This window comes from Panulirus ornatus, chromosome 15 (genome assembly GCF_036320965.1).
Source record: "Panulirus ornatus isolate Po-2019 chromosome 15, ASM3632096v1, whole genome shotgun sequence".
Taxonomy (NCBI): domain Eukaryota; kingdom Metazoa; phylum Arthropoda; class Malacostraca; order Decapoda; family Palinuridae; genus Panulirus; species Panulirus ornatus.
The window spans coordinates 7162751-7189965 of record NC_092238.1 but is presented as its reverse complement, the minus strand read 5'-3'; the positions used below and the strand labels follow the sequence as shown (position 1 = coordinate 7189965).

Below are 27215 nucleotides of genomic sequence, written 5' to 3'. Positions count from 1 at the left end.
ACGCAGTCCCACCGCTGACAACCGTTGTACAAGGACGTGTTTAGCCGTGCTCCCTCATACCGTCCCTAAGGTGTATATTTTCAATACATTGTGGGGGGAAAAAATGCTGTAATGTATACTAGTAATAAACAACTTCCCGTTATGTGACTGAAAAGATCCCCCACGCAAGCCAACTGCGACATTGGCAAAATCACTAGTTTTCCTGTTTAGTCTGTGTACGAGGTGATTGCTGGATGTTCACGACAATTCTAGATTATAGTGAGTCCACGCGACAAGTTAATGCACCTGGAAGATGTCTAACTCAGTGTTGTTAGCGGTGGGAATGCTGATGGCGACCACAACCACTGTGGTGGTCGCCTCTCCAACAGGCCCAAAATCCTCCAACAACAATACCCAGGACGGCCTAACATTCGTTCCTCCCTTCCCCACTGCAGTGGAAAGTGTGACCCAGGAGGCAAGAGACATGGCCCACGTCACTGGCTCGCTCAACAGGAGGACAGGGATGGCCACGTCACACTCTGCACCTCCCTACGATCCTGCAGAGGGTTTCCCTTCAGCGCGTGGCTTCACTACCCCGTCTACTCTAACGGAGGCCACAGTTCTTACGACTGTCAACACAGACGACCCTCTGGAGCTAACCACGATCATCCCGGCGAGAGAGGACGTAAGCGTTCCACTGCGGGTGGGCGTGGCCCTCCCTACGGAAGTGGACACAGTGATTCCTCAGGATGAAGTCGACTCAGTCACCCTTCAAGATGCTTTGGGCAGCACGACAGCTTCGGACGCCTCTCGGGGTGTGACTACCAGCGCTTCTACAGAAGTCAGGGAGGATACCAAGGGCTCCAATCTCGTGACCCTTGTTGAGAAGGGTAGGGTGCCTACTCGCCCGGAGCAGCTTGTCAAGTGCTTCTGTGGCGGCCAGGATATACTCACGCCTTCTGGGTGCCAAAGGTTCCAGGCTGGCACAAGCGTCCTCATGGGGGAGTCTAAGGAGATCAAATTCTTGGTTAGAAACCACATAATTCATATTCTAGACTTAAATATTAAGCCATGAAAATATGCCCAGTTATTGCAGCTTCCCAGCCTGCGTGTGATGTCATATCTAGTGACGTAGATAATTGAGATAGGAAGATATAAACTATTAGCAGCACCCCTTTCAACCTTTATCAGTTAGCCATTAGTGAATGAAACACCAGATACATATATACATAACCCCAGACTCAGTCTTCTCCACTGATATATCACCAGACAAAAACACTTAATCTCACACTAGATAAATCACAAACGTCTATTCATGGGAAAAGGATGGAGAAGAATGAATAAAGCTGAAATTGAGTTTGTGGAAGCGTTCCTGTAGACTTTATGGAAGGTCCATGAGTTCGAAGTAGAATCTCACGAGCCATAACACCATGACCCTATAGAAATGCCATGTATGCCAGTAATAATCCTCCTTGATCCTATTGTAACACTCGGAAAGCCTACAGTGGCGACAGTAGAGAAGGCAAAGCCTAAATAGCGATCCCTTAGCTTACGCAAGTGCCTTCCGATCGTGTTAAATAATGCCATCGGAAACTCTGTTAGTACTCAAGAGTCTTTGGTAACATTCCTTTGGCTTGCAGTACCGACCCCGTGACACAACTGATTCTCAGTGAACCCCCCTACAACGTGCTACCTCTGGATTGCACCAGCCTCGTCACATTCTTGTGATCTCCCCCCCCCCCCCTCCGCAACGCGCTCCGCCTCCCACCGGCTCAAGGTCCAGTCTGTAACAGACCTCAGCCATCCTCATTACGGCAACCATTATGAATTATATACACAAGAGAACCAGTTGTAATAGAACGTCTACCTTTACTTTTGTTTTACCAAAAGTATACTGAAAATTTGCCCTGATTTTTTCAATAAATAATTACGGAATATAAAAGATTCCACGTAACAAAGTATGTATAATTACACATATGTATACATTTTACAACAGTCACTGGAGCTGAGATAGAAGTATATTTTGCCAAAATGATCCTATGGAGTACATCTTGAATGTTTTACATAAATACTTATGGACACTAATTAAGTCTACCTGAAACAGCCAGCGAGTTGAAAAAAAGTATTACAAATTTTGTAAGTATAGGCAGAATTACACAAATAATAATGGACACAACAAAAGATTAACCAAAATAGTATCAGCAAATCTGGTCTGACAATATGAGCTTAAACATACAGGATACGCCTGTAAATTGAGTCCTTCATGACAATGAAAACCTTTGGAGGGTAAGAATTAAGTCATACGTGGATTAGGTTCAAAACCCTGAGTGTTGAAGAAGCGAGCTAGGCTGTGTGGTGGCGCCCCAAGGTCTTATTTTTTTTTCTTTTTTTGTAACGCACCGAGCCTTTTAAAGTCCTAGACCCTATTGCAATGCCCTAGGCCTTTTGGAGGCGTCCCATGGCTTGTGGTAGTGCCTAAGACTTTATCGTAACGCCCTCGGGCTCTCTGGTAACAAACCTGACTGTGCAAGCGCCCTCGACCTTGAACCTAACAGTGCACGTAGGCTTCCATAACGTTTATATAAGCAACTAGTAAAGCCTCTTCAACTCGTATTAGTGTTCATAAGTTGCATGTGAAGCTTGATGAACAAGTAATAGACCTTCTATATTGTAGTTACGCCACCTGAAACCGAAAACACAATCTCCTAAGCTTGTAGTTATCCGAACTCCCGTGTTCGAGAACACGATTGAAGGCGCGATGTGTGGACATGCCTGTAGTGTGATCAAACTCGTCTGGTGCAGCTGCCTGGAGAACATATGTTACTTTGTAATTCTAATATGATGTTGTACACAGTTTTGAGTCACACAGGTGTGAATTTACGTGTGCTGGAAGTTCAACCCATTCACGCAGCTATATCTGTTCACTGTCGAAGCTAAACGTGGCAAACATTCACGCAGCTATATCTGTTCACTGTCGAAGCTAAACGTGGCAAACATACGGTCACGAATGTATTACATCGACATGGACAGATGCGGCTACTGAATGAGTGAATATGTCATCTGCATCAAGCAGAATGCTACCGTTAAGAGATGTGGGCAGATAAGCGAGCATATTTTACCTGGTTGGCCAATGCCGCAGGGTTACTGTTTTTGTCTCGTTTGTTCAATCATCATCACCTAACACAATGAACTCGCTGGTGATCATTTTTTTTTTTAATTTTTCGCCCAAATTACATCAGACTTTGAATAAGAGTTTTTCTCAGAAAGAGAAGAAACTTCCTACAATTTTTTCTTCTTAGGAGTCGTCTCAGTGTATGTCCATTCAGATGTTCTTTGAATTATCCATGTTCATTGTCGTGTAAATACCACAAAAGAATATAAATTCACAAAAAGAATATTTCCTCTCCGATATCTTTCTCCTCTTCCTGCACCCATGCTGACTCTCCTTTGCCTTTTCTCTCGTCTTCTCCTCATTACCTAACGTGGTGTAAGTGCATATGACAGAGTTAACGTACATCAGACCTCAGTTCTCCGAATCTAACATTATATAGCTACAGTGACCCTGGTGAATTATATGAATGGGATCCACATCGGGCACAATGTACACTTTTATTCTTACGTTCGCTGAATGCCCAGGCCCTCTCATCTCCCTACAGACTGCATATACTCGCCGTTCTCTCCAAGGCTCTCGCAGTCACCTTCCTTACCACCCAATTCATAAACACTGCACAACCGAGGTGACACACACACCCTGCCGCAGGCCAACCTTCTCTTAGAACAATTCACTCTTCTCTCTTCCTACTCGTGCACATGCCTTACACCCTTTATAAAAACTTCTTACTGCTTCTAGCACCTTTCCTTCTTCACCATATATTCTTAAGGCCTTCCACAAGGCATCTTGTGGAATGTCATATGCTTTCTCTATATCCAAGAATGCCTTCGGTGTCTCTGAGTACTTTTAACACACATTCATTAAAACAAACACCCGATGCACACATCCTCTACCACTTTCGAAACCACACTGTTCCTCCCCAGTCTGATACTATGCAAATTCCTTCACCCCTCACCCAATACCCTCCCATACAGCTTACCAGGTGCACTCTACAAACTCATACCTCTACAGTTTGAACACACCTTTATCCCCCTTGTCTTTATATAATGACGCTATACATGCATCCTCCAATCCTCAGGCACCTCACTATGATCCATACATACAATGGAAATTCTTACCAACCAATCAACAATACCGCCACCCCCTTTCTTAATAAATTCAACTGCAATATCATCCACTCGAGCCATCTTGCCATATTTCATCTTACGTATGGCTTTCAACTTCTCGTCTCTCTTCACCAAACCACTTTCTAGGACTTTCTCAGCATACCAGCCCGACCAAAACATATCAGCCATTCTGTAATCAAGCAGTCAACAGTCTTGCAGAATACTCGCTCCATTTCCTCCTCACTTGAGCACTGCCTGTTACCACTTCCTTTTTTTATCATCTTCAACGAAGTTCTTATTTGTTCCTTTGTTTTTCGTACATTATTAACCTCCTTCTAATGCATCTTATTCTCCCTAAAGTTTACTGACACTTGCGGACCTCAACTCTCGTTAGATCTTTTTCAACCTCTGCACCTTCCTTTTCACCTCCTGCCACTTTCTCTTATACACCGCCCAATCATTTGCACTCCCCTGTAAGAACCGTCCAAACGCTTCTCCTTTTTCTGTCGCTGTCAATTTTACTTTTCATTTCACCACTTACTACAATTTCTAATCTGCCTATCTTCCGCCTTTTGCATGGCACAAGAATTTCTCGCACATGATAGCACTGCTTCTCTAAATACCTCCCATTCCTCACCCCACTTCCCTTGCTTCATTTACTTGCACGTTTTGCCATTCTACACTCAATCTCTCCTTGTATTAACTCGTACAGGTCTTTTCCAAGCACACTTACTATCACCTCTCTCTTAACAATATTGTTTCCTCTCTTCCGAAAACCTCTACATATCTTCACCGTCGTTCCCATGAGATAGTGCTGGGACATCCCACCCGCTGCCACTCTCAGCATATTAACATTATCAATCAATAATGCCCGATGACTATTTAGCTACTCACATACGTACACTTGTGTATATCTCCCAATCATCAGTTCTTTTCCAGCACACACCACAAACTGTCCATTTGCATTCATACCAATGAATACCCCATGCCATCACTAATACCAAGTCTCTTCAAAACTATTGACACATTCCCTTAGTTGTTCCCAAAACACTTGTCTCTCATGATCTTTCTTCTCATGGCCAGGTGCATAAGCACCATTAATCACCCATCTCTCGCCATCTATTTTCGCTTTTCCCTAGATCAATCTAGAATTTACTTCCATATATTCTTTCATACACTCCCACAGCTCCTGCTTCAGGAGTAGTGTTACTTCTTCCTTAGCTCTTGTCCTCTTACCAACCTCTTACTTTACGCCTAAGACATTTATATACCATTCTTCCCCTTTACCCTTGAGCTTTATTTCATTTAGAGCCAGAACACCCACGTTTCTTTCCTCAAACATCCTACCTGTCTCTCCTCTCTTCTCGGTTACATCCACACACATCTAGACAACCCCAGCTTGGCTTCAGTTCCACCTCATAATGGTCATAAACAGGGCATTCAGTTGCTGTGCCGCCACAGCTCACATAAAAAACGACGCCTCCGGTGTGGGCAGGAGTCACGATTATTTGCGACACAACGAACCGAAATGAAAGTTGAACTAACAGAACTGCTAGAGCGTCACCTTCATTTTCATGCCAGCATCTTTACTGACCGGATACACGTTACGACCAATTCCCTTTGAAGACTTGACTATGGTGGACTGGCCACTTTTTCTCCCGCCATGATATAAAGATAAGACAAACACAGACGTCTGGGACTTGGAAGAATAACTTCAAGGTTGGGACGAGAGTGTGAAAGGTAATTGTTAGCTAAGAAAAAATTGATTACATTTAAATTACATATTACCACTTGTTTGTTATCGTATACACCACAAATGGACACAAGGTAACTCGAATATATAGACAGAACACTACTATAAATATTGTAGTTTTTATCAGTACGAAAGGAACCTGTAGTTACGTGTTCGTTATGTAGTCTTTAAATTGAACTACTCGACCATACACATAGACCATGTACATAGGTGTGTTTTTGGTGGTTAGAATAACACAGCCATGAAAACAAAAAGATATTACAGACAGGAGGAGTACATTGTACTCTCTGTACACCAAATGATACTTTTCCTCATCAAAAGAGTGAACAAAACAAGAAAAAAAAATGGGCATTAACTGAGTGTGTGTTTTTTTCTTTCGTTACGACTAGGTCACTGAATAAGAATAGTTAAAAAGACTACGACAACTGGATATGGCAATATCTGCAATCATACTCTTGACTCATGATGCTCATTTCTACATGACAAAACAAAATAGATAAAACAGTACATCTTAAACTGCGTGATATATCATGAAGCATTCAGTCACAGGCAAATCTACTATATGCATAACATATCTTGTTTACTGATCATTTCACCTCAAAAAAAAGGCTAAAAAAGTCTCTTAGTCTACATAATAAAGGTCATGTCATTACTGAGATCTAGGGAGGACCTTCCCTTGCCCATGTGTGTGTTCATGTTCAGCTTCAGGTGTCCTTGTCTGGATAATTACGGACAGGCGGACCATAATGGACGGACCTGAGGACCAGAATAGACGGTCAGACCTGAGGACGACAACAGACGGCCTCATGGACAATGAAAGGTGGATGATGACAGACAGACAGACGGGGTATGCGACTCGCGCGCAAAAATACGACAGACGGACGAGGGGCTTATAAGTGGATGATGATGATCATGGACCAAAGGCCTGATCGAGTCTCCGCGAATGGGAAATCACTTTCGACCTGCAGGTGAAAGGGTATCCAAGGGCTGTGCGATAATAACCTGTTCATCAATATTAGTTTTGTGATCATTTTTCGTGTGTAGTGTGGTTCGACGCTCATGTTACCCCGTCTCATTACCTTTAATAATGTACCGTCTATAATCATATATATATATATATATATATATAATATATATATATATATATATAATATATATATATATATATATATATATATTGTTACGAACCTGCGTGTTCGTAGTGTCTATGATAGGGAATTTGTATGCTTAGACAAGCCGCATGGAGACCTGGGTGGAGGTCCCAAGGGATTCCTCGACCAGTCCCACCTGTACCTGGGATCTCACACACCTCAGGTCAGGTGGCTGAGATCAGTGGCGCGTCCCGCAACCGACCTGCCAATTACTACTCAGGTCCCATGGTCAAGTGACCCGGGGTGGTCAACCGCGAGGTCATGCATGGGAAAGCTCGCCCACCAATCCTGGTATGAGGGCTGGACCTTAGGCCTCTTCTAGCCAATCACGTCGGGATGAGGGCGTGACAATATATATTTTTTTTTTTTTTTTTTTTTTATACTTTGTCGCTGTCTCCCGCGTTTGCGAGGTAGCGCAAGGAAACAGACGAAAGAAATGGCCCCCCCCCCCCCATACACATGTACATACACACGTCCACACACGCAAATATACATACCTACACAGCTTTCCATGGTTTACCCCAGACGCTTCACATGCCTTGATTCAATCCACTGACAGCACGTCAAACCCTGTATACCACATCGCTCCAATTCACTCTATTCCTTGCCCTCCTTTCACCCTCCTGCATGTTCAGGCCCCGATCACACAAAATCTTTTTCACTCCATCTTTCCACCTCCAATTTGGTCTCCCTCTTCTCCTCGTTCCCTTCACCTCCGACACATATATCCTCTTGGTCAATCTTTCCTCACTCATTCTCTCCATGTGCCCAAACCATTTCAAAACACCCTCTTCTGCTCTCTCAACCACGCTCTTTTTATTTCCACACATCTCTCTTACCCTTACGTTACTTACTCGATCAAACCACCTCACACCACACATTGTCCTCAAACATCTCATTTCCAGCACATCCATCCTCCTGCGCACAACTCTATCCATAGCCCACGCCTCGCAACCATACAACATTGTTGGAACCACTATTCCTTCAAACATACCCATTTTTGCTTTCCGAGATAATGTTCTCGACTTCCACACATTTTTCAAGGCTCCCAAAATTTTCGCCCCCTCCCCCACCCTATGATCCACTTCCGCTTCCATGGTTCCATCCGCTGACAGATCCACTCCCAGATATCTAAAACACTTCACTTCCTCCAGTTTTTCTCCATTCAAACTCACCTCCCAATTGACTTGACCCTCAACCCTACTGTACCTAATAACCTTGCTCTTATTCACATTTACTCTTAACTTTCTTCTTCCACACACTTTACCAAACTCAGTCACCAGCTTCTGCAGTTTCTCACATGAATCAGCCACCAGCGCTGTATCATCAGCGAACAACAACTGACTCACTTCCCAAGCTCTCTCATCCCCAACAGACTTCATACTTGCCCCTCTTTCCAGGACTCTTGCATTTACCTCCCTAACAACCCCATCCATAAACAAATTAAACAACCATGGAGACATCACACACCCCTGCCGCAAACCTACATTCACTGAGAACCAATCACTTTCCTCTCTTCCTACACGTACACATGCCTTACATCCTCGATAAAAACTTTTCACTGCTTCTAACAACTTGCCTCCCACACCATATATTCTTAATACCTTCCACAGAGCATCTCTATCAACTCTATCATATGCCTTCTCCAGATCCATAAATGCTACATACAAATCCATTTGCTTTTCTAAGTATTTCTCACATACATTCTTCAAAGCAAACACCTGATCCACACATCCTCTACCACTTCTGAAACCGCACTGCTCTTCCCCAATCTGATGCTCTGTACATGCCTTCACCCTCTCAATCAATACCCTCCCATATAATTTACCAGGAATACTCAACAAACTTATACCTCTGTAATTTGAGCACTCACTCTTATCCCCTTTGCCTCTGTACAATGGCACTATGCACGCATTCCGCCAATCCTCAGGCACCTCACCATGAGTCATACATACATTAAATAACCTTACCAACCAATCAACAATACCGCCACCCCCTTTCTTAATAAATTCAACTGCAAAAATCATCCACTCGAGCCATCTTGCATATTTCATCTTACGTATGGCTTTCAACTTCTCGTCTCTCTTCACCAAACCACTTTCTAGGACTTTCTCAGCATACCAGCCCGACCAAAACATATCAGCCATTCTGTAATCAAGCAGTCAACAGTCTTGCAGAATACTCGCTCCATTTCCTCCTCACTTGAGCACTACCTGTTACCACTTCCTTTTTTTTATCATCTTCAACGAAGTTCTTATTTGTTCCTTTGTTTTTCGTACATTATTAACCTCCTTCTAATGCATCTTATTCTCCCTAAAGTTTACTGATACTTGCGGACCTCAACTCTCGTTAGATCTTTTTCAACCTCTGCACCTTCCTTTGCATCTCTTGCCACTTTCTCTTATACACCGCCCAATCATTTGCACTCCCCTGTAAGAACCGTCCAAACGCTTCTCCTTTTTCTGTCGCTGTCAACTTTACTTTTCATTTCACCACTTACTACAATTTCTAATCTGCCTATCTTTCCTCCTTTTGCATGCCACAAGAATTTCTCGCACATGCTAGCTCTGCTTCTCTAAATACCTCCCATTCCTCACCCCATTTCCCTTGCTTCATTTACTTGTACGTTTTGCCATTCTACACTCAATCTCTCCTTGTATTAACTCGTACAGGTCTTTTCCAAGCACACTTACTATCACCTCTCTCTTAACAATATTGTTTCCTCTCTTCCGAAAACCTCTACATATCTTCACCGTCGCTCCCATGAGATAGTGTTGGGACATCCCACCCGCTGCCACTCTCAGCATATTAACATTATCAATCAATAATGCCCGATGACTATTTAGCTACTCACATACGTACACTTGTGTATATCTCCCAATCATCAGTTCTTTTCCAGCACACACCACAAACTGTCCATTTGCATTCATACCAATGAATACCCCATGCCATCACTAATACCCAGTCTCTTCAAAACTATTGACACATTCCCTTGGTTGTTCCCAAAACACTTGCCTCTCATGATCTTTCTTCTCATGGCCAGGTGCATAAGCACCATTAATCACCCATCTCTCGCCATCTATTTTCGCTTTTCCCTAGATCAATCTAGAATTTACTTCCATATATTCTTTCATACACTCCCACAGCTCCTGCTTCAGGAGTAGTGTTACTTCTTCCTTAGCTCTTGTCCTCTTACCAACCTCTTACTTTACGCCTAAGACATTTATATACCATTCTTCCCCTTTACCCTTGAGCTTTATTTCATTTAGAGCCAGAACACCCACGTTTCTTTCCTCAAACATCCTACCTGTCTCTCCTCTCTTCTCGGTTACATCCACACACATCTAGACAACCCCAGCTTGGCTTCAGTTCCACCTCATAATGGTCATAAACAGGGCATTCAGTTGTTGTGCCGCCACAGCTCACATAAAAAACGACGCCTCCGGTGTGGGCAGGAGTCACGATTATTTGCGACACAACGAACCGAAATGAAAGTTGAACTAACAGAACTGCTAGAGCGTCACCTTCATTTTCATGCCAGCATCTTTACTGACCGGATACACGTTACGACCAATTCCCTTTGAAGACTTGACTATGGTGGACTGGCCACTTTTTCTCCCGCCATGATATAAAGATAAGACAAACACAGACGTCTGAGACTTGGAAGAATAACTTCAAGGTTGGGACGAGAGTGTGAAAGGTAATTGTTAGCTAAGAAAAAATTGATTACATTTAAATTACATATCATTACCACTTGTCTGTTATCGTATACACCACAAATGGACACAAGGTAACTCGAATATATAGACAGAACACTACTATAAATATTGTAGTTTTTATCAGTACGAAAGGAACCTGTAGTTACGTGTTCGTTATGTAGTCTTTAAATTGAACTACTCGACCATACACATAGACCATGTACATAGGTGTGTTTTTGGTGGTTAGAATAACACAGCCATGAAAACAAAAAGATATTACAGACAGGAGGAGTACATTGTACTCTCTGTACACCAAATGATACTTTTCCTCATCAAAAGAGTGAACAAAACAAGAAAAAAAAAATGGGCATTAACTGAGTGTGTGTTTTTTTCTTTCGCTACGACTAGGTCACTGAATAAGAATAGTTAAAAAGACTAAGACAACTGGATATGGCAATATCTGCAATCATACTCTTGACTCATGATGCTCATTTCTACATGACAAAACAAAATAGATAAAACAGTACATCTTAAACTGCGTGATATATCATGAAGCATTCAGTCACAGGCAAATCTACTATATGCATAACATATCTTGTTTACTGATCATTTCACCTCAAAAAAAAGGCTAAAAAAGTCTCTTAGTCTACAAAATAAAGGTCATGTCATTACTGAGATCTAGGGAGGACCTTCCCTTGCCCATGTGTGTGTTCATGTTCAGCTTCAGGTGTCCTTGTCTGGATAATTACGGACAGGCGGACCATAATGGACGGACCTGAGGACCAGAATAGACGGTCAGACCTGAGGACGACAACAGACGGCCTCATGGACAATGAAAGGTGGATGATGACAGACAGACAGACGGGGTATGCGACTCGCGCGCAAAAATACGACAGACGGACGAGGGGCTTATAAGTGGATGATGATGATCATGGACCAAAGGCCTGATCGAGTCTCCGCGAATGGGAAATCACTTTCGACCTGCAGGTGAAAGGGTATCCAAGGGCTGTGCGATAATAACCTGTTCATCAATATTAGTTTTGGGATCATTTTTCGTGTGTAGTGTGGTTCGACGCTCATGTTACCCCGTCTCATTACCTTTAATAATGTACCGTCTATAATCATATATATATATATATATATATATATATATATATATATATATATATATATATATATATATATATATATATATATTGTTACGAACCTGCGTGTTCGTAGTGTCTATGATAGGGAATTTGTATGCTTAGACAAGCCGCATGGAGACCTGGGAGGAAGTCCCAAGGGATTCCTCGACCAGTCCCACCTGTACCTGGGATCTCACACACCTCAGGTCAGGTGGCTGAGATCAGTGGCGCGTCCCGCAACCGACCTGCCAATTACTACTCAGGTCCCATGGTCAAGTGACCCGGGGTGGTCAACCGCGAGGTCATGCATGGGAAAGCTCGCCCACCAATCCTGGTATGAGGGCTGGACCTTAGGCCTCTTCTAGCCAATCACGTCGGGATGAGGGCGTGACAATATATATTTTTTTTTTTTTTTTTTTTTATACTTTGTCGCTGTCTCCCGCGTTTGCGAGGTAGCGCAAGGAAACAGACGAAAGAAATGGCCCCCCCCCCCCCCATACACATGTACATACACACGTCCACACACGCAAATATACATACCTACACAGCTTTCCATGGTTTACCCCAGACGCTTCACATGCCTTGATTCAATCCACTGACAGCACGTCAAACCCTGTATACCACATCGCTCCAATTCACTCTATTCCTTGCCCTCCTTTCACCCTCCTGCATGTTCAGGCCCCGATCACACAAAATCTTTTTCACTCCATCTTTCCACCTCCAATTTGGTCTCCCTCTTCTCCTCGTTCCCTTCACCTCCGACACATATATCCTCTTGGTCAATCTTTCCTCACTCATTCTCTCCATGTGCCCAAACCATTTCAAAACACCCTCTTCTGCTCTCTCAACCACGCTCTTTTTATTTCCACACATCTCTCTTACCCTTACGTTACTTACTCGATCAAACCACCTCACACCACACATTGTCCTCAAACATCTCATTTCCAGCACATCCATCCTCCTGCGCACAACTCTATCCATAGCCCACGCCTCGCAACCATACAACATTGTTGGAACCACTATTCCTTCAAACATACCCATTTTTGCTTTCCGAGATAATGTTCTCGACTTCCACACATTTTTCAAGGCTCCCAAAATTTTCGCCCCCTCCCCCACCCTATGATCCACTTCCGCTTCCATGGTTCCATCCGCTGACAGATCCACTCCCAGATATCTAAAACACTTCACTTCCTCCAGTTTTTCTCCATTCAAACTCACCTCCCAATTGACTTGACCCTCAACCCTACTGTACCTAATAACCTTGCTCTTATTCACATTTACTCTTAACTTTCTTCTTCCACACACTTTACCAAACTCAGTCACCAGCTTCTGCAGTTTCTCACATGAATCAGCCACCAGCGCTGTATCATCAGCGAACAACAACTGACTCACTTCCCAAGCTCTCTCATCCCCAACAGACTTCATACTTGCCCCTCTTTCCAGGACTCTTGCATTTACCTCCCTAACAACCCCATCCATAAACAAATTAAACAACCATGGAGACATCACACACCCCTGCCGCAAACCTACATTCACTGAGAACCAATCACTTTCCTCTCTTCCTACACGTACACATGCCTTACATCCTCGATAAAAACTTTTCACTGCTTCTAACAACTTGCCTCCCACACCATATATTCTTAATACCTTCCACAGAGCATCTCTATCAACTCTATCATATGCCTTCTCCAGATCCATAAATGCTACATACAAATCCATTTGCTTTTCTAAGTATTTCTCACATACATTCTTCAAAGCAAACACCTGATCCACACATCCTCTACCACTTCTGAAACCGCACTGCTCTTCCCCAATCTGATGCTCTGTACATGCCTTCACCCTCTCAATCAATACCCTCCCATATAATTTACCAGGAATACTCAACAAACTTATACCTCTGTAATTTGAGCACTCACTCTTATCCCCTTTGCCTCTGTACAATGGCACTATGCACGCATTCCGCCAATCCTCAGGCACCTCACCATGAGTCATACATACATTAAATAACCTTACCAACCAGTCAACAATACAGTCACCCCCTTTTTTAATAAATTCCACTGCAATACCATCCAAACCTGCTGCCTTGCCGGCTTTCATCTTCCGCAAAGCTTTTACTACCTCTTCTCGGTTTACCAAATCATTTTCCCTAACCCTCTCACTTTGCACACCACCTCGACCAAAACACCCTATATCTGCCACTCTGTCATCAGACACATTCAACAAACCTTCAAAATACTCATTCCATCTCCTTCTCACATCACCACTACTTGTTATCACCTCCCCATTTACGCCCTTCACTGAAGTTCCCATTTGCTCCCTTGTCTTACGCACCCTATTTACCTCTTTCCAGAACATCTTTTTATTCTCCCTAAAATTTACTGATAGTCTCTCACCCCAACTCTCATTTGCCCTTTTTTTCACCTCTTGCACCTTTCTCTTGACCTCCTGTCTCTTTCTTTTATACTTCTCCCACTCAATTGCATTTTTTCCCTGCAAAAATCGTCCAAATGCCAATATATATATACATATATATATATATATATATATATATATATATATATATATATATATATATATATATATATATATATATCACACCCTATCCTATGCAAGGTACACGTCTATCAACCACCCCTGATGGGAGGATGAACACCCGGGTAGTGTGTGGGCCGACAGCATCGCCACGTATTCGAAACCATTACCCCGGGTAGGGTGCATGTCTGAGGAAAAAAAAAAAATCTAGCCTTTAGCCTCAACCATAAGAGGGAGGCTGGAGGTCAATGGCCCGCGAGCGCCTCTTAAGAGGTCAACAACGCTAACCACTTATCTAAAATCTCTATCAATGCACCGTGTGACAACCCTCCATATACATTAGAGTTACGTTGCCGACCAGGACTTGATATTAAGCGACGTATCAAAAAGGGAATTTTTTCCACAGGGAACATTGGAATTAGCTTGAGACACGTTCTTGATACATATCAAGCGATACCTGACATACATATACCTAAACCCCATAACAAATGTACAGTCGTAACACACAACAATAACCAGTAAAAAAAAGAAAATGGCAAATGTTTTATTACTCTTGCCTTGGAAGTGGCCGGTTACGCTTGCGGCGTCTTGTGCTTTGCTTTCATCACGATCTCGCTGGCGAGCAGTATCGGATAGCCCGTTCTCCCACTTCTCCTGAGCTTTTTCACGTCATCTTTCACGTCGAGAGTAACACTGCCATGTTGCCTTTTGCGAACACTAGACAGCTTTCCGCTGGCGTTAAATTTCCCCGCTCGTGGTTGTATGATTACAGGGATATATCACGATATAGGGTATCGGAGGAGCAAGGAACACTTGCCATGTACACAGTCACGCGATGAAGTTGAACGCTTACGTCCCATCTCTGATTGTGGTTCCCTCTATCGGTGAGGCGAGGAAGCTAATGATTCATTCGTAACCCAGGGTAATAAATACCGTTCCCACTGAGCAATGATTCAAGTAATTTGTACTAATAAACGTTTGAAATAAGATCTATGTATAGGATTGAGCTTCGCGTATCTTAGGATATACATATATATTTTTTTCTTACTTTCAAACTATTCGCCATTTCCCGCGTTAGCGAGGTAGCGTTAAGAACAGAGGACTGGGCCTTGGAGGGAATATCCTCACCTGGCCCCCTTCTCTGTTCCTTGTTTTGGAAAATTAAAAAAAGAAAAAAAAAACGAGAGGGGAAGATTTCCAGCCCCCCGCTCCCTCCCCTTTTAGTCGCATTCTACGACACGCAGGGAATACGTGGGAAGTATATATATATATATATATATATATATATATATATATATATATATATATATATATATATATATATATATGAAAAACGGGAAAATCCTGAAAGAATTATTGCAGTCGTCACCGCCAAGCAATGGATTTGGTAAACAAATAAACGAAAATATTTGCATCATTAAGGAAAATGAGATGAGCAGTAACTACAGCTACGTTTACGTTTTCTTCCATTATAAACATGCTAATGATACCCCTAAAACAGGACGAAAACGGCAAAACGAAGAAAACTTCTCGCATAACGACCTGTCGACGATCATTGACCAGTTATGATGCTTTTAAATCCGGTCCAGCACTCTGGCCCACTGTTTCTACCTGTCCCCCCGGCTGTTACTCACCTCACACAATCAGGAAGATCCTAGAAAATATATCATCATTTATGCCGCTCTTCCCCTACTTTCACCTCAACAAGAGGGAATGCGTGACTGGTATGTGGACATGCTGAACGAAAACGTTTCCCATGGGTTAAACGTTCTTCAAAAAGACATAAATTAAAGCGTTCATTTCCTGTTATCAGCTGACTGTAGGGGCAAAAAGTCTATGACTATAAGCAACACTGGGCGATGAAATTGAATTACCGCGCTCTTAATGAAATGTGATAAACGCAAAAAATTGTGTGAAGGATGTGGTAAGGATATATAGACCCTGCGTGGTGTTACAGTTAGCACTCAACGGGCCGCCCAAGGTCAGGCGATTACGTTCGAATCCAGGTTGCGGCAGTAGGTCCACAGTCAACTTAGCTGTTCATCCACCCTTAAGGGTTCCTCGATAAAATGGGTACTTGACTCTGGCTAGAGTATGTCAAGGCCGTATCATTAACGCTATATATATATATATATATATATATATATATATATATATATATATATATATATATATATATATATATATATGGATTCGAACCTATGCTGTCGCCCCTGGGCAGCCTGCGAATGCACAGAGGCCAGCAACGCTAACCGCCAGTGAACAGCTTTGTTACATCGAACCAGTGATGGATGTGTAACCCCAAAGTAACTTACTTAATTCTTGTTATTTCTTTTTAAGCTCACTACCTTCACTGGGTTCTCTTCATAGGTTTGAGATAGTCCACTGAAAGTGACCTGGCTGAATTACCCCTGTTCTTTAGAATATTCCCTTTGTGATGCGTCATGTTTAGTCTGTATTGTATGCGTTAATAGGCTTGCTGCTATGTGAAACATTCGTTATTCTATATTATATGCTTTTAGTTTAGGTGTTTTCGTGGTTATTGATGTGAAACAAGTGTCCCGACCCTTCGGATTTAACCTAGGATTTCTTTGAATTAATACGTTTCTTTTCTTTTTTTTCCCAGTTACTCATTCTGTTATGAATTAGAATGTTAGTTTTTCTGTCGTTACGAACTTCACTACTCATTATACTAGTTCACTTTATGACACCAGTTCCCAATGATTATTATTAAATACAGGCCTTTACCCCAGTGCGGTAAAAGTGCTTCGATATGTGTAAAGCATGAAACTACACAAGGGTAACACTGTCTTCACTTTGCAAAAACATTCATCTAGCCTGATCACTTTACACGAACCATAGCTACAAGTGTTCTCAGAAACTCGTTTCTATTCCGCAGAAACCGGTGGCTGAGTTAGACGTGGTTGTACATGACCTTCACTGCGATTTGGAGGACGATCACCGCCAAATGAACTTCACCTGGGAAAAGTTCTCCTTGCGGAGGCGAGGCGACGTCATCTTGTTGGACAAAGCTGGCGCCCTTGAAGGTCTGCGCATAAACAACTACTGCGTCACCCACCTCCTGGATGAGGAAGGAGACCTTACGTGGATGATAAAGACGTGTATCCCTCCGCCCTCTGTACCCACCTGCTGCCCGCCAGGTCAGGCCCTAAAGGAAGGTGTATGTCACCCTGCCCGCACCCCAGACTTGCTCACGCCTCCAATGTCGGCCACACCCACTAAAGGCGCTGTGGACTGGCCAGTCATCAGAAATCATCACAATCCAATCATCTGCACCATCGACACCCTGACGTCATTCGCAATTACAACGGACGTATCTCACTTGATAGCACTTCCGAGAGGAATCATGCACGCCAGGAAGGCACCCGGAAAAGGATCCAGTAACATATATACAGAATCATCCAAATTTTGTGTGGATGCGCAGCAGAGTCTGGATGAATCTGTGAAGTATTCTGCTAATTTGTGTTACTCGAACCCAGAAGAGCGGCACCATAAGATATGCGGCGGCAGCACATGCGTTCGCAAGTGCTGTGAATTTGGGGAAATAATGCTCACTAATTCAGGTATGTGTGCTGCTTCTAACACAAACTTTGAGCCACGCTTCTCGACCACGCCTCCGCAATACAAGACAGTGACGGGGAGACCGCTATGTGCCGAATACACACATATCGGAGATGCTGAAGGCATTTCCATCAATGAGAACGGTTATCTAGTGTACAAAGAGAGAACTTTCCCTCCGACTGACTACTGTGTTGATATATTTTCCGATAACAAAGACAAAAGGAATTTTAGCGGGCTGGCTTGTCTATCAATGATCTCATCATGGGACAATGCACGGTTGACGGTCTTTCCAATTTGTCACGGCATCTCCCTCATGTTCCTGTCTCTGACGGTGGTGTGTTACTGCCTGGTGCCGGTGTTGCTACAGAATGGTGGCTGGTACCAGCTCTGCCACGTCCTTTCCCTCATGGTTGCCTATTCTTCGGCCTGCGTTCAAATCCTGTTCGTTAAAGTGGTGGATACGCCCACCTGTATTGCCATGGGTAAGTTTCTGCATATGACAATACATTTCTTTTTAAGAATAAACAATATCAAAAGTGAAGATTTCCCCTGCATAATACTATTGATTTCTTTCTTTAGTTATATCATTTGACAGGAAGTAACGGTATTTTAAGGGTGTGCCTTTATTTAAGGATAAGAATATCAAACGATTTTTTATGACGTGAATGAAAATTTTTTGATGCGCGTCGATATCTGGAGTCCTTAAGGGCTCCAAAGTCATATTTCTACAGTGTATGCTGTTTACATATTACCAGAAATAAGCAACGGAATAGCATTTTTTTTTTTTTTTGGCTTGTTTAAAACGACTTAAAAATTAGTTGTAAGATGATTAGGAAATATATGTGGTTGAGTAACATGAAATGATGTTATCTTTCTCTACCATTCTAGGGATCACGTACGGCACACAAGTACTTAACATTCACTCCCCACACCGAAAGCATCAACACTTAAACAACACACAAACTAAATGCCCTCATAACACTAACTGGCACCAGACGAGAAAATGAATCCTTCAACATCTATCGACAATACAATTCATCCGCTCCTACACTAAGCCACGCCTCACCTGCCTGGTTTTTCACCCCATCAAAACCAAATATACCAAAGCTGAAAACTCACATAAATAACGCACTCAAATCACAGTAGAGGCTACTTATCTCGCTGAACCTGTTCGTCCACCTTCTCCGACGAACACCGGCAACTCACGCGGCAGCGTGGTAACATACTAAACTCCCCCTCCGCCCATCCACCCACACACACACACACACACACACCAGTCACTGACACCTCCCTCATAAGTAAACTGCAATGAAAAAGACGATATAATGATCAAGGAAACATGACAGTCGATCTATTTGAAATACATCATCATTTTAAAATCTCTTTAGTCCTCCAACTGCCATGAAAATTACCGTAGCGATCACTATAAAAATCATAGTGGATCTACTTGAAAGACGTTATTTTAAAATCTTGTTATAATTCTCCTGTTTTTCCCCTCTCTCTTTGTTCAGGCCTAGTTATGCAGTTTGGCTTCCTCGCCACCTTCTTCTGGCTCAGCGTGCTATGTTTTGAAGTCTGGAGAAAGATAAGGTAGGAGATTCCACGGAAAAATTTCTTTTGCATAACCCTTAGTTGTGACTTTGCGATTACGGGGCATCTTTTTAATTAATTTCCGCTACAAAGAGCAACATTTCAGAAGGGACCATTTATGTGCGTGTTGATGAGCAATAATTATCATTATGAAAGCTCACATGGATTGTTACGAGTGACTGTTAAACCCATAAAAGGGCCACGAACAGCCTAACCTCTTGGGAGCAAAAATGGCATTTTGAGTACTAAGGGAAGGAGGGAGAAAGTGGGGCTATTAGGGGAATGATTTACATCAAGTTCTGTGTCAGGGAAATATCTACTGATACCAACGACATACCAGTCTAAGTCAACATTTGGTTATCATTTCTATGATACTAATAATATTCGAGATAAATGTGAGTTGTTCAGTGGATGAAACAATCATTGTAAAACTTCACAATAACCGAAGTGTTTTTTTAAAAGGAATTCCCAAACAGCTTGATAAACCTATCTTGCACAGCTTTTGACGTGTTGGTAGATCAGCCAACGCCTCATTTACATAAACCATGTAGAGTGATGAGAGTCACCAGCTTTTATTTATTTTTCTCTTATCTTCCGCAGAAACCTCATCAGGTATCGCTCTCCTACCGCCATTCCTGCGTGGGTCTACCTTCTATACGCCTTTGGGTGGCCGTCCATAATCGTGTTGGTATAACTTCACGAGTACCATCTTGTATCATATTAGGTTTAAGCAGTGATATATACTAATGTTAATTACACCGTAATAACTGCTGTGTTATATCTCCAGACTATGTCACTATGTTGTGATATGGCTTACTGTAGTGATGGTTGTGTTACGCATTTATGCTAAATATGTTATGATTATTGCACTGTAGAGTGACTGCTGACTTGTTATATCTATATGCTAACTACGTTGTGTTAATTGCACCTGATCTCATCTTGCAGTGTCATTACAATTCTCATGCAGTATTTCGCACCAGATGACGTGCCAGGAGTGATCAAACCTAACATGGGTGTAAATAGTTGTTGGTTTCCAAGTAAGTGCTGAATGTCTTCATGGAAATATATATATTTATCTTATTTATTATCTATTTATTATACTTTGTTGCTATCTCCCGTGTTAGCGAGGTAGCGCAAGGAAACAGACGAAAGAATGGCCCAACCCACCCACATACACATGTATCCACATACACGTCCAAACACGCAAATATACATACCTATACATCTCAACGTATCCATATATATACACACACAGACATATACATAAATACACATGTACATAATTCGTACCGTCTGCCTTTATTCATTCCCATCGCCATATATATATATATATATATATATATATATATATATATATATATATATATATATATATATATATATATATATATATATTATCCCTGGGGATAGGGGATTAAGAATACTTCCCACGTTTTCCCTGCGTGTCGTAGAAGGCGACTAAAAGGGGAGGGAGCGGGGGGCTGGAAATCCTCCCCTCTCTTTTTTTTTTAAATTTTCCAAAAGAAGGAACAGAGGGGGCCAGGTGAGGATATTCCAAAAAAGGCCCAGTCCTCTGTTCCTAACGCTACCTCGCTAACGCGGGAAATGGCGAATAGTTTAATAAAAAAAAAAAATATATATATATTGAAGAATGTGTGGAAGTCGAGAACATTATCTCGGAAAGCAAAAATGGGTATGTTTGAAGGAAAAGTGGTTCCAACAATGTTGTATGGTTGCGAGGCGTGGGCTATGGATAGAGTTGTGCGCAGAAGGATGGATGTGCTGGAAATGAGATGTTTGAGGACAATGTGTGGTGTGAGGTGGTTTGATCGAGTGAGTAACGTAAGGGTAAGAGAGATGTGTGGAAATAAAAAGAGCGTGGTTGAGAGAGCAGAAGAGGGTGTTTTGAAGTGGTTTGGGCACATGGAGAGAATGAGTGAGGAAAGATTGACCAAGAGGATATATGTGTCGGAGGTGGAGGGAACGAGGATAAGAGGGAGACCAAATTGGAGGTGGAAAGATGGAGTGAAAAAGATTTTGTGTGATCGGGGCTTGAACATGCAGGAGGGTGAAAGGAGGGCAAGGAATAGAGATTTGGAGCGATGTGGTATACCGGGGTTGACGTGCAGTCAGTGGATTGAATCAAGGCATGTGAAGCGTCTGGGGTAAACCATGGAAAGCTGTGTAGGTATGTATATTTGCGTGTGTGGACGTATGTACATACATGTGTATGGGGGGGGGTGGGCATTTCTTTCGTCTGTTTCCTTGCGCTACCTCGCAAACGCGGGAGACAGCGACAAAGTATAATAAAAAAAAAAATATAATATATATATATATATATCCACAACAGACTGTATACTTGCCCCTCTTTCCAAGACTCTTGCATTCACCTCCCTAACAACCCAATCCATAAACAAATTAAACAACCATGGAGACATCACGCACCCCTGCCGTAAACCAACATTCACTGAGAACCAATCACTTTCCTCTCTTCCTACACGTACACATGCCTTACATCCTCGATAAACACTTTTCACTGCTTCTAACAACTTACCTCCCACACCATATATTCTTAATATCTTATATCGGTAATTTTTGCGGAAAATATTATAGATATATGTCACGAATCTTTCTGTTGCTGTTGTTGTCGTAACCAATTGGCTATATATGGTGTCTGTTTAACTATTAAACACTGAAAGTCAGAATCTTTTTTTCTTTGCAAGTGGTGAAGTGTACCATTATTGACACACAGTGTTTACAACGTAAATAACGCTTATTTCAGGTGACATCGATGTGTTCATTTATTTCTACGGCCCCATTGCATTCCTCTTCACCTGCAACATCATTTTCAACGTCCACACCATCTGGAACTACAGGAAAATTGAGAACAACACGACAATTTTGAAAAACATTACAGACAGTCAGTCTGGCGAGGGCTGTGACCAAGCGAGGAGAAATCCTTTGGCACACAGACACCACAAACGGGATCACGTCTCCGAGTAAGTCGTTGTTGTCTTCACTTAGAAAATCTGATTCGTAAAGGCCTCAAAATCTGTTTCAATTCAAGCGTTGTTGTCTTCGCTTAGATAATCTGATTCGAAAAGGCCTCAAAATCTGTTTCAATTCAAGCGTTGTTGTCTTCGCTTAGATAATCTGGTTTTTAAAGGCCTCAAAATCTGTTTCAATTCAAGCGTTGTTGTCTTCGCTTAGATAATCTGATTCGAAAAGGCCACAAAATCTGTTTCAATTCAAGTGTTTCAGTCAAGTAGGGTCGCATGACAATGATGCTTCAGTGATTTTCAGATTCAGGGTAAACCACACTTTTATACTTTTGAGTATTGAAAATTCTTGGATTTAGACATCCTTCCTTTAAAGTTTCCAAAATTATCACAAGTAAATAAGATCATTCCAACATGATATGCGCTCTTCTTCATGGACGCAGTTATCTCTCACATCAAAAGATTGGCTGAGGCATTAGGACTTTGAATTTGAGATTCAAAGTTCATTAGCATAGATGATTTTGAGATACGAAGCTCATTAGTATTGATCTTAAGTGTGTGTGTGTGTGTGTGTGTGTGTGTGTGTGTGTGTGTGTGTGTGTGTGTGTGTGCTTATAATCGCCGTGTTTCCCTAAGGCAAGTGCTGCTGCCGCTGCTGTTTCACAAGGCTTTTTCCCTCCGCAGGTTCAAACAGCAGTTCCACCTGCTGGTACTCATGGCGAGCTGCTGGGTTGCTGAGGTGCTGTCCTGGAAGATCAGCCCTTCTGAAATGTGGTGAGTACTCGTGGCCTGGCTCTGGAACCTCACTATCTAGGGAAATATCTCTCTCCCTCACAAGCTTCGGTGACCATTTTTTTTTTTGCGGGAAATCATCACTTTGAATCTTCGGCACATGTGGGCTTCGGCTACACAGACCCAAGGTCCAAGCGAGGTGGTCTGGTCCGAACACTGCCAGTCGGTGTCGTGGTTTCTCTCATGCAGTTCATCATCCATAAAAAAAAAAAAGGAAAGAGAGAAAGGAAATTTGACAACTTGGACACCTATCATTGCTCTTGTTTTGTTAGTCTTTTCTTTCCCTTCTGTGTAAATCTAACAACTTGGACACCTATCATTGCTCTTGTATTGTTAGCCTTTTCTTTCCCTTCTGTGTATTTTTTCTTTCAGTAGACGTTTAAACAAAACTATTATTATGACGTGGATATATTTGGTTTTCACCACTTGTGTGACAAGTTACTTTTTGTTTCATCCAGTTACAGACAAGTAAGGAGAGAGAGTAATGGAGCCGAATAACCAGTATAAGAAGTAGGAGAATCGATAGAAAAGGAAAGAAGACGAGTAATGTGAGAAAGTGCTTTGACAGGCGTATGTTTAATTGCTTGTTAAAAAGGCCGCTTTGGCGCTGAGGTTGAAAGAGGTAGGCTTGGAGATAGGTAGATAGAATTCAGTGAATCACTAAAGGGACTTCGAGTGTTCTCATACGATAACACGAACATTAGTCGCTTGTCTTGTCAGGAATGCACTAACAGGGACTCATGGGCGTTGTCTGTGACATATTCATAACGCAACGTCTCCCAGAATTCGACCTGGTCCTGAAAATGGCCCGAGATTTTTCTCACATGGGGAACCAGGACAGTGGACATAGATTAACGAAGTTGAGATCAAAAGACCCAGTGATCTTTGGGGAAAGTAAGGTAATCTAAAAGACCACATCTCTTAATAGGAAGTGTAAAAGATAAGACAAGAGGAGTAAAGAAAATGGACCTTAAACTGTCTTATAAATGGGGTCTTGCTAGTGGTGTCTCGCCAGTGGTGTCGAGAGTAGGGTGAAGAAGGTCTTTCATCCGACCCATTCAGTCGTTGGTAGAATCGGATGAATGGAAGTCAGATAACTGAACGTTTTCTTATACACTTACAACCATCTATGTGTTAAGTGAGGCACTCAAGTCTTCCCAAATGTGCTCCCATCTCTAATCATAAATTCCTCTGTATAGAGATGTTTAAGTGAATGACAAATGCCTTCAACATTACTTGCCACTTCTAATACATGCTTCCTAACGCTTCATTTCTCTCCTCAGGGCCCTGACGGATATTTTGAACAACCTCCAGGGATTTTTCATCTTTGTGATCTTCATGGCGAACAGGAGTAAACGCAGACACATCAGTGAGAAATTCCCGAAACTATCCAAGGCAGGGAGTCGGCTCAAATCGGCATTCCAGAAGATAAAATCGGCCCTTCCTTGCGGAGATGCGACCTTGGGCAGAATGGTGTCCCGAGTCAACGGGGCAATCTCGGCTTCGTCTTTCGTTTCGAACCTGTCGACGATGTCTACGAGGCTTCCCTCCACCTCATCGTCCTTTAACGTCAACTCAACGAAGGATAAGGCCAGAAGGTCCTCGTCAGGCAACGAGAGTGAGGATGGAGTAGTCACTCTCTCTCACTCTCAGTTATGTTCGTCGTCAAGTAACGACAGCGTTTTCTGTACCTCTTGTTAGAGATGACGTAAGTATCAGCGAACAAGTCATAACAGACTAAAAAGGCTCCAATGGTTATTCGTCGGCCGTAAAGTACACACGGAAAATGCTACTTGTAAGTGAGTCTACACTCCTCGCGCCTTGTGACGATGCCCAGTGAGGGCTCGAACCAGTGTCTCGTTATTTCTAAGGTGGATAAACACTGCAGTACTCCATTACTGCATTCAGACCAACTCAGGTTCATACTTTCTTAAAAACTGTGACAGTCACTGAGAAGCAAGTGGCAAGGAATATAAGTTGCCTGATGAAACAATCAGTGATGAAGACATTCAATGACTTTTTCTTTTTTAATGGTGAGAAAGATCACGTCTATCTCAGACTTCCCTCATGTTGGTGAGAAAGATAAAGTCTATCTCAGACTGTCTCACACTCTTTTCCTGAAGACAAGTCACGATAATTTCAGACTCATCCATCATTATCAACATTATGGTTTGTTGATAATGATAACATACGGTTATGGAAAAGAAAAAATCGTTTGGTTTGATGAGAAATCTTCAACGGGATACGTCTTTAGTTAAGTGATATCTACTGGCAGAAAGGAACGGGAAGTGTCTAACAGTCATGCTAGTAGATTTTATGCTGTTGCATGAACGTCATTTATATACATATAAATGTATATATATATATATATATATATATATATATATATATATATATATATATATATATATATATATATATATATCGATTATAAAATCATTTGTGGCCATCCTGTATTATCACGTCATATGTGTCGGGAGGATTTTTTCTTTTTCTCGCACTGAACTGCTGATGTGCACCGAATACTATTTACAAAGAGAGAAGAATTTCATTATAGAGAGGTCAAGATTAAACGAAGGAGTCCCTAGCCTAACTGTGATGTATGGATACATGACAATACATGGGAAGGACATAGGAAAGGAGACCTGATGGTCGACAGTGACGTTATCTGTTTTGACGGTCTAGGAATAGTGACCGGAAACTGGGCAGCAAAACAGAGGGTAACCTCCTCAACCACCTCTCCCTCCTGCTCAGCAGCCGGCAAAAGTAAGAAAAAAGAAAAGAGAGAGAGAGAGAGAGAGAGAGAGAGAGAGAGAGAGAGAGAGAGAGAGAGAGAGAGAGAGAGAGAGAGAGAGAGAGAGAGAGAGAGAGACCATGCAGTAATGGTGATTCTGATATACGGCAGTAGAATGCTAGTCTCTCTAACAGTCCTCCTGCTTTGGCGTATTTCCGCACCATCGGGGATTCTCTTGCAGGTAGAAGCTTCTTCCAATGTCAGAACAGAATGTTCTTCACAACAAAAACCCAAGGGATGCTCTCAAGAAGTCCACAGTTACTTTTGTCGGAACTGCCACTTACGTGTAATTAAGCATACCGTAATGAGACATGAGGCATTGTTCCATAAGCTGTGCAATTAAGGAGGCATTATTCTCATTCAGTTTAGGTACTAGATTAAAGAGACTTATTATACTGATAATCCATATACGTACCTAACGATATTTTCGTCTACTTTGTGCAATTTCGACATCATCATCATCATCATATATATATATATATATATATATATATATATATATATATATATATATATGCACCTTTCTCTTGACCTCCTGTCTCTTTCTTTTATACTTCTCCCACTCAATTGCATTTTTTCCCTGCAAAAATCGTCCAAATGCCTCTCTCTTCTCTTTCACTAATACTCTTACTTCTTCATCCCACCACTCACTACCCTTTCTAAACAGCCCACCTCCCACTCTTCTCATGCCACAAGCATCTTTTGCGCAATCCATCACTGATTCCCTAAATACATCCCATTCCTCCCCGACTCCCCTTACTTCCATTGTTCTCACCTTTTTCCATTCTGTACACAGTCTCTCCTGGTACTTCCCCACACAGGTCTCCTTCCCAAGCTCACTTACTCTCACCACCTTCTTCACCCCAACATTCACTCCTCTTTTCTGAAAACCCATACTAATCTTCACCTTAGCCTCCACAAGATAATGATCAGACATCCCTCCAGTTGCACCTCTCAGCACATTAACATCCAAAAGTCTCTCTTTCGCACGCCTGTCAAT

The 27215-nt window shown here is 42.3% G+C and overlaps 1 protein-coding gene across 1 annotated transcript; it reads left to right on the top strand.

The window, feature by feature from the left end:
• LOC139753715 (uncharacterized) lies at positions 1–26271 on the top strand. Its single transcript, XM_071670451.1, has 8 exons — positions 1–1006; positions 17358–18522; positions 19552–19630; positions 20231–20314; positions 20576–20667; positions 22413–22629; positions 23314–23403; positions 24705–26271. The coding sequence occupies exons 1-8, from the start codon at positions 293–295 to the stop codon at positions 25120–25122; spliced, it is 2859 nt and encodes a 952-aa protein (XP_071526552.1). The 5' UTR covers positions 1–292; the 3' UTR covers positions 25123–26271.
• Positions 26272–27215: the final 944 nt, after the last annotated feature.

What these genes read in the sequence shown, in the direction of transcription:
- LOC139753715 (XM_071670451.1), top strand. Translation starts at nt 293, where the DNA reads ATGTCTAACTCAGTGTTGTTAGCGGTGGGAATGCTGATGGCGACCACA. An exon ending in CTAAGGAGATCAAATTCTTG is followed by an intron (nt 1,007 to 17,357) that starts GTTAGAAACCAC and finishes TCTATTCCGCAG; the next exon opens with AAACCGGTGGCTGAGTTAGA. An exon ending in AAATAGTTGTTGGTTTCCAA is followed by an intron (nt 20,668 to 22,412) that starts GTAAGTGCTGAA and finishes CGCTTATTTCAG; the next exon opens with GTGACATCGATGTGTTCATT.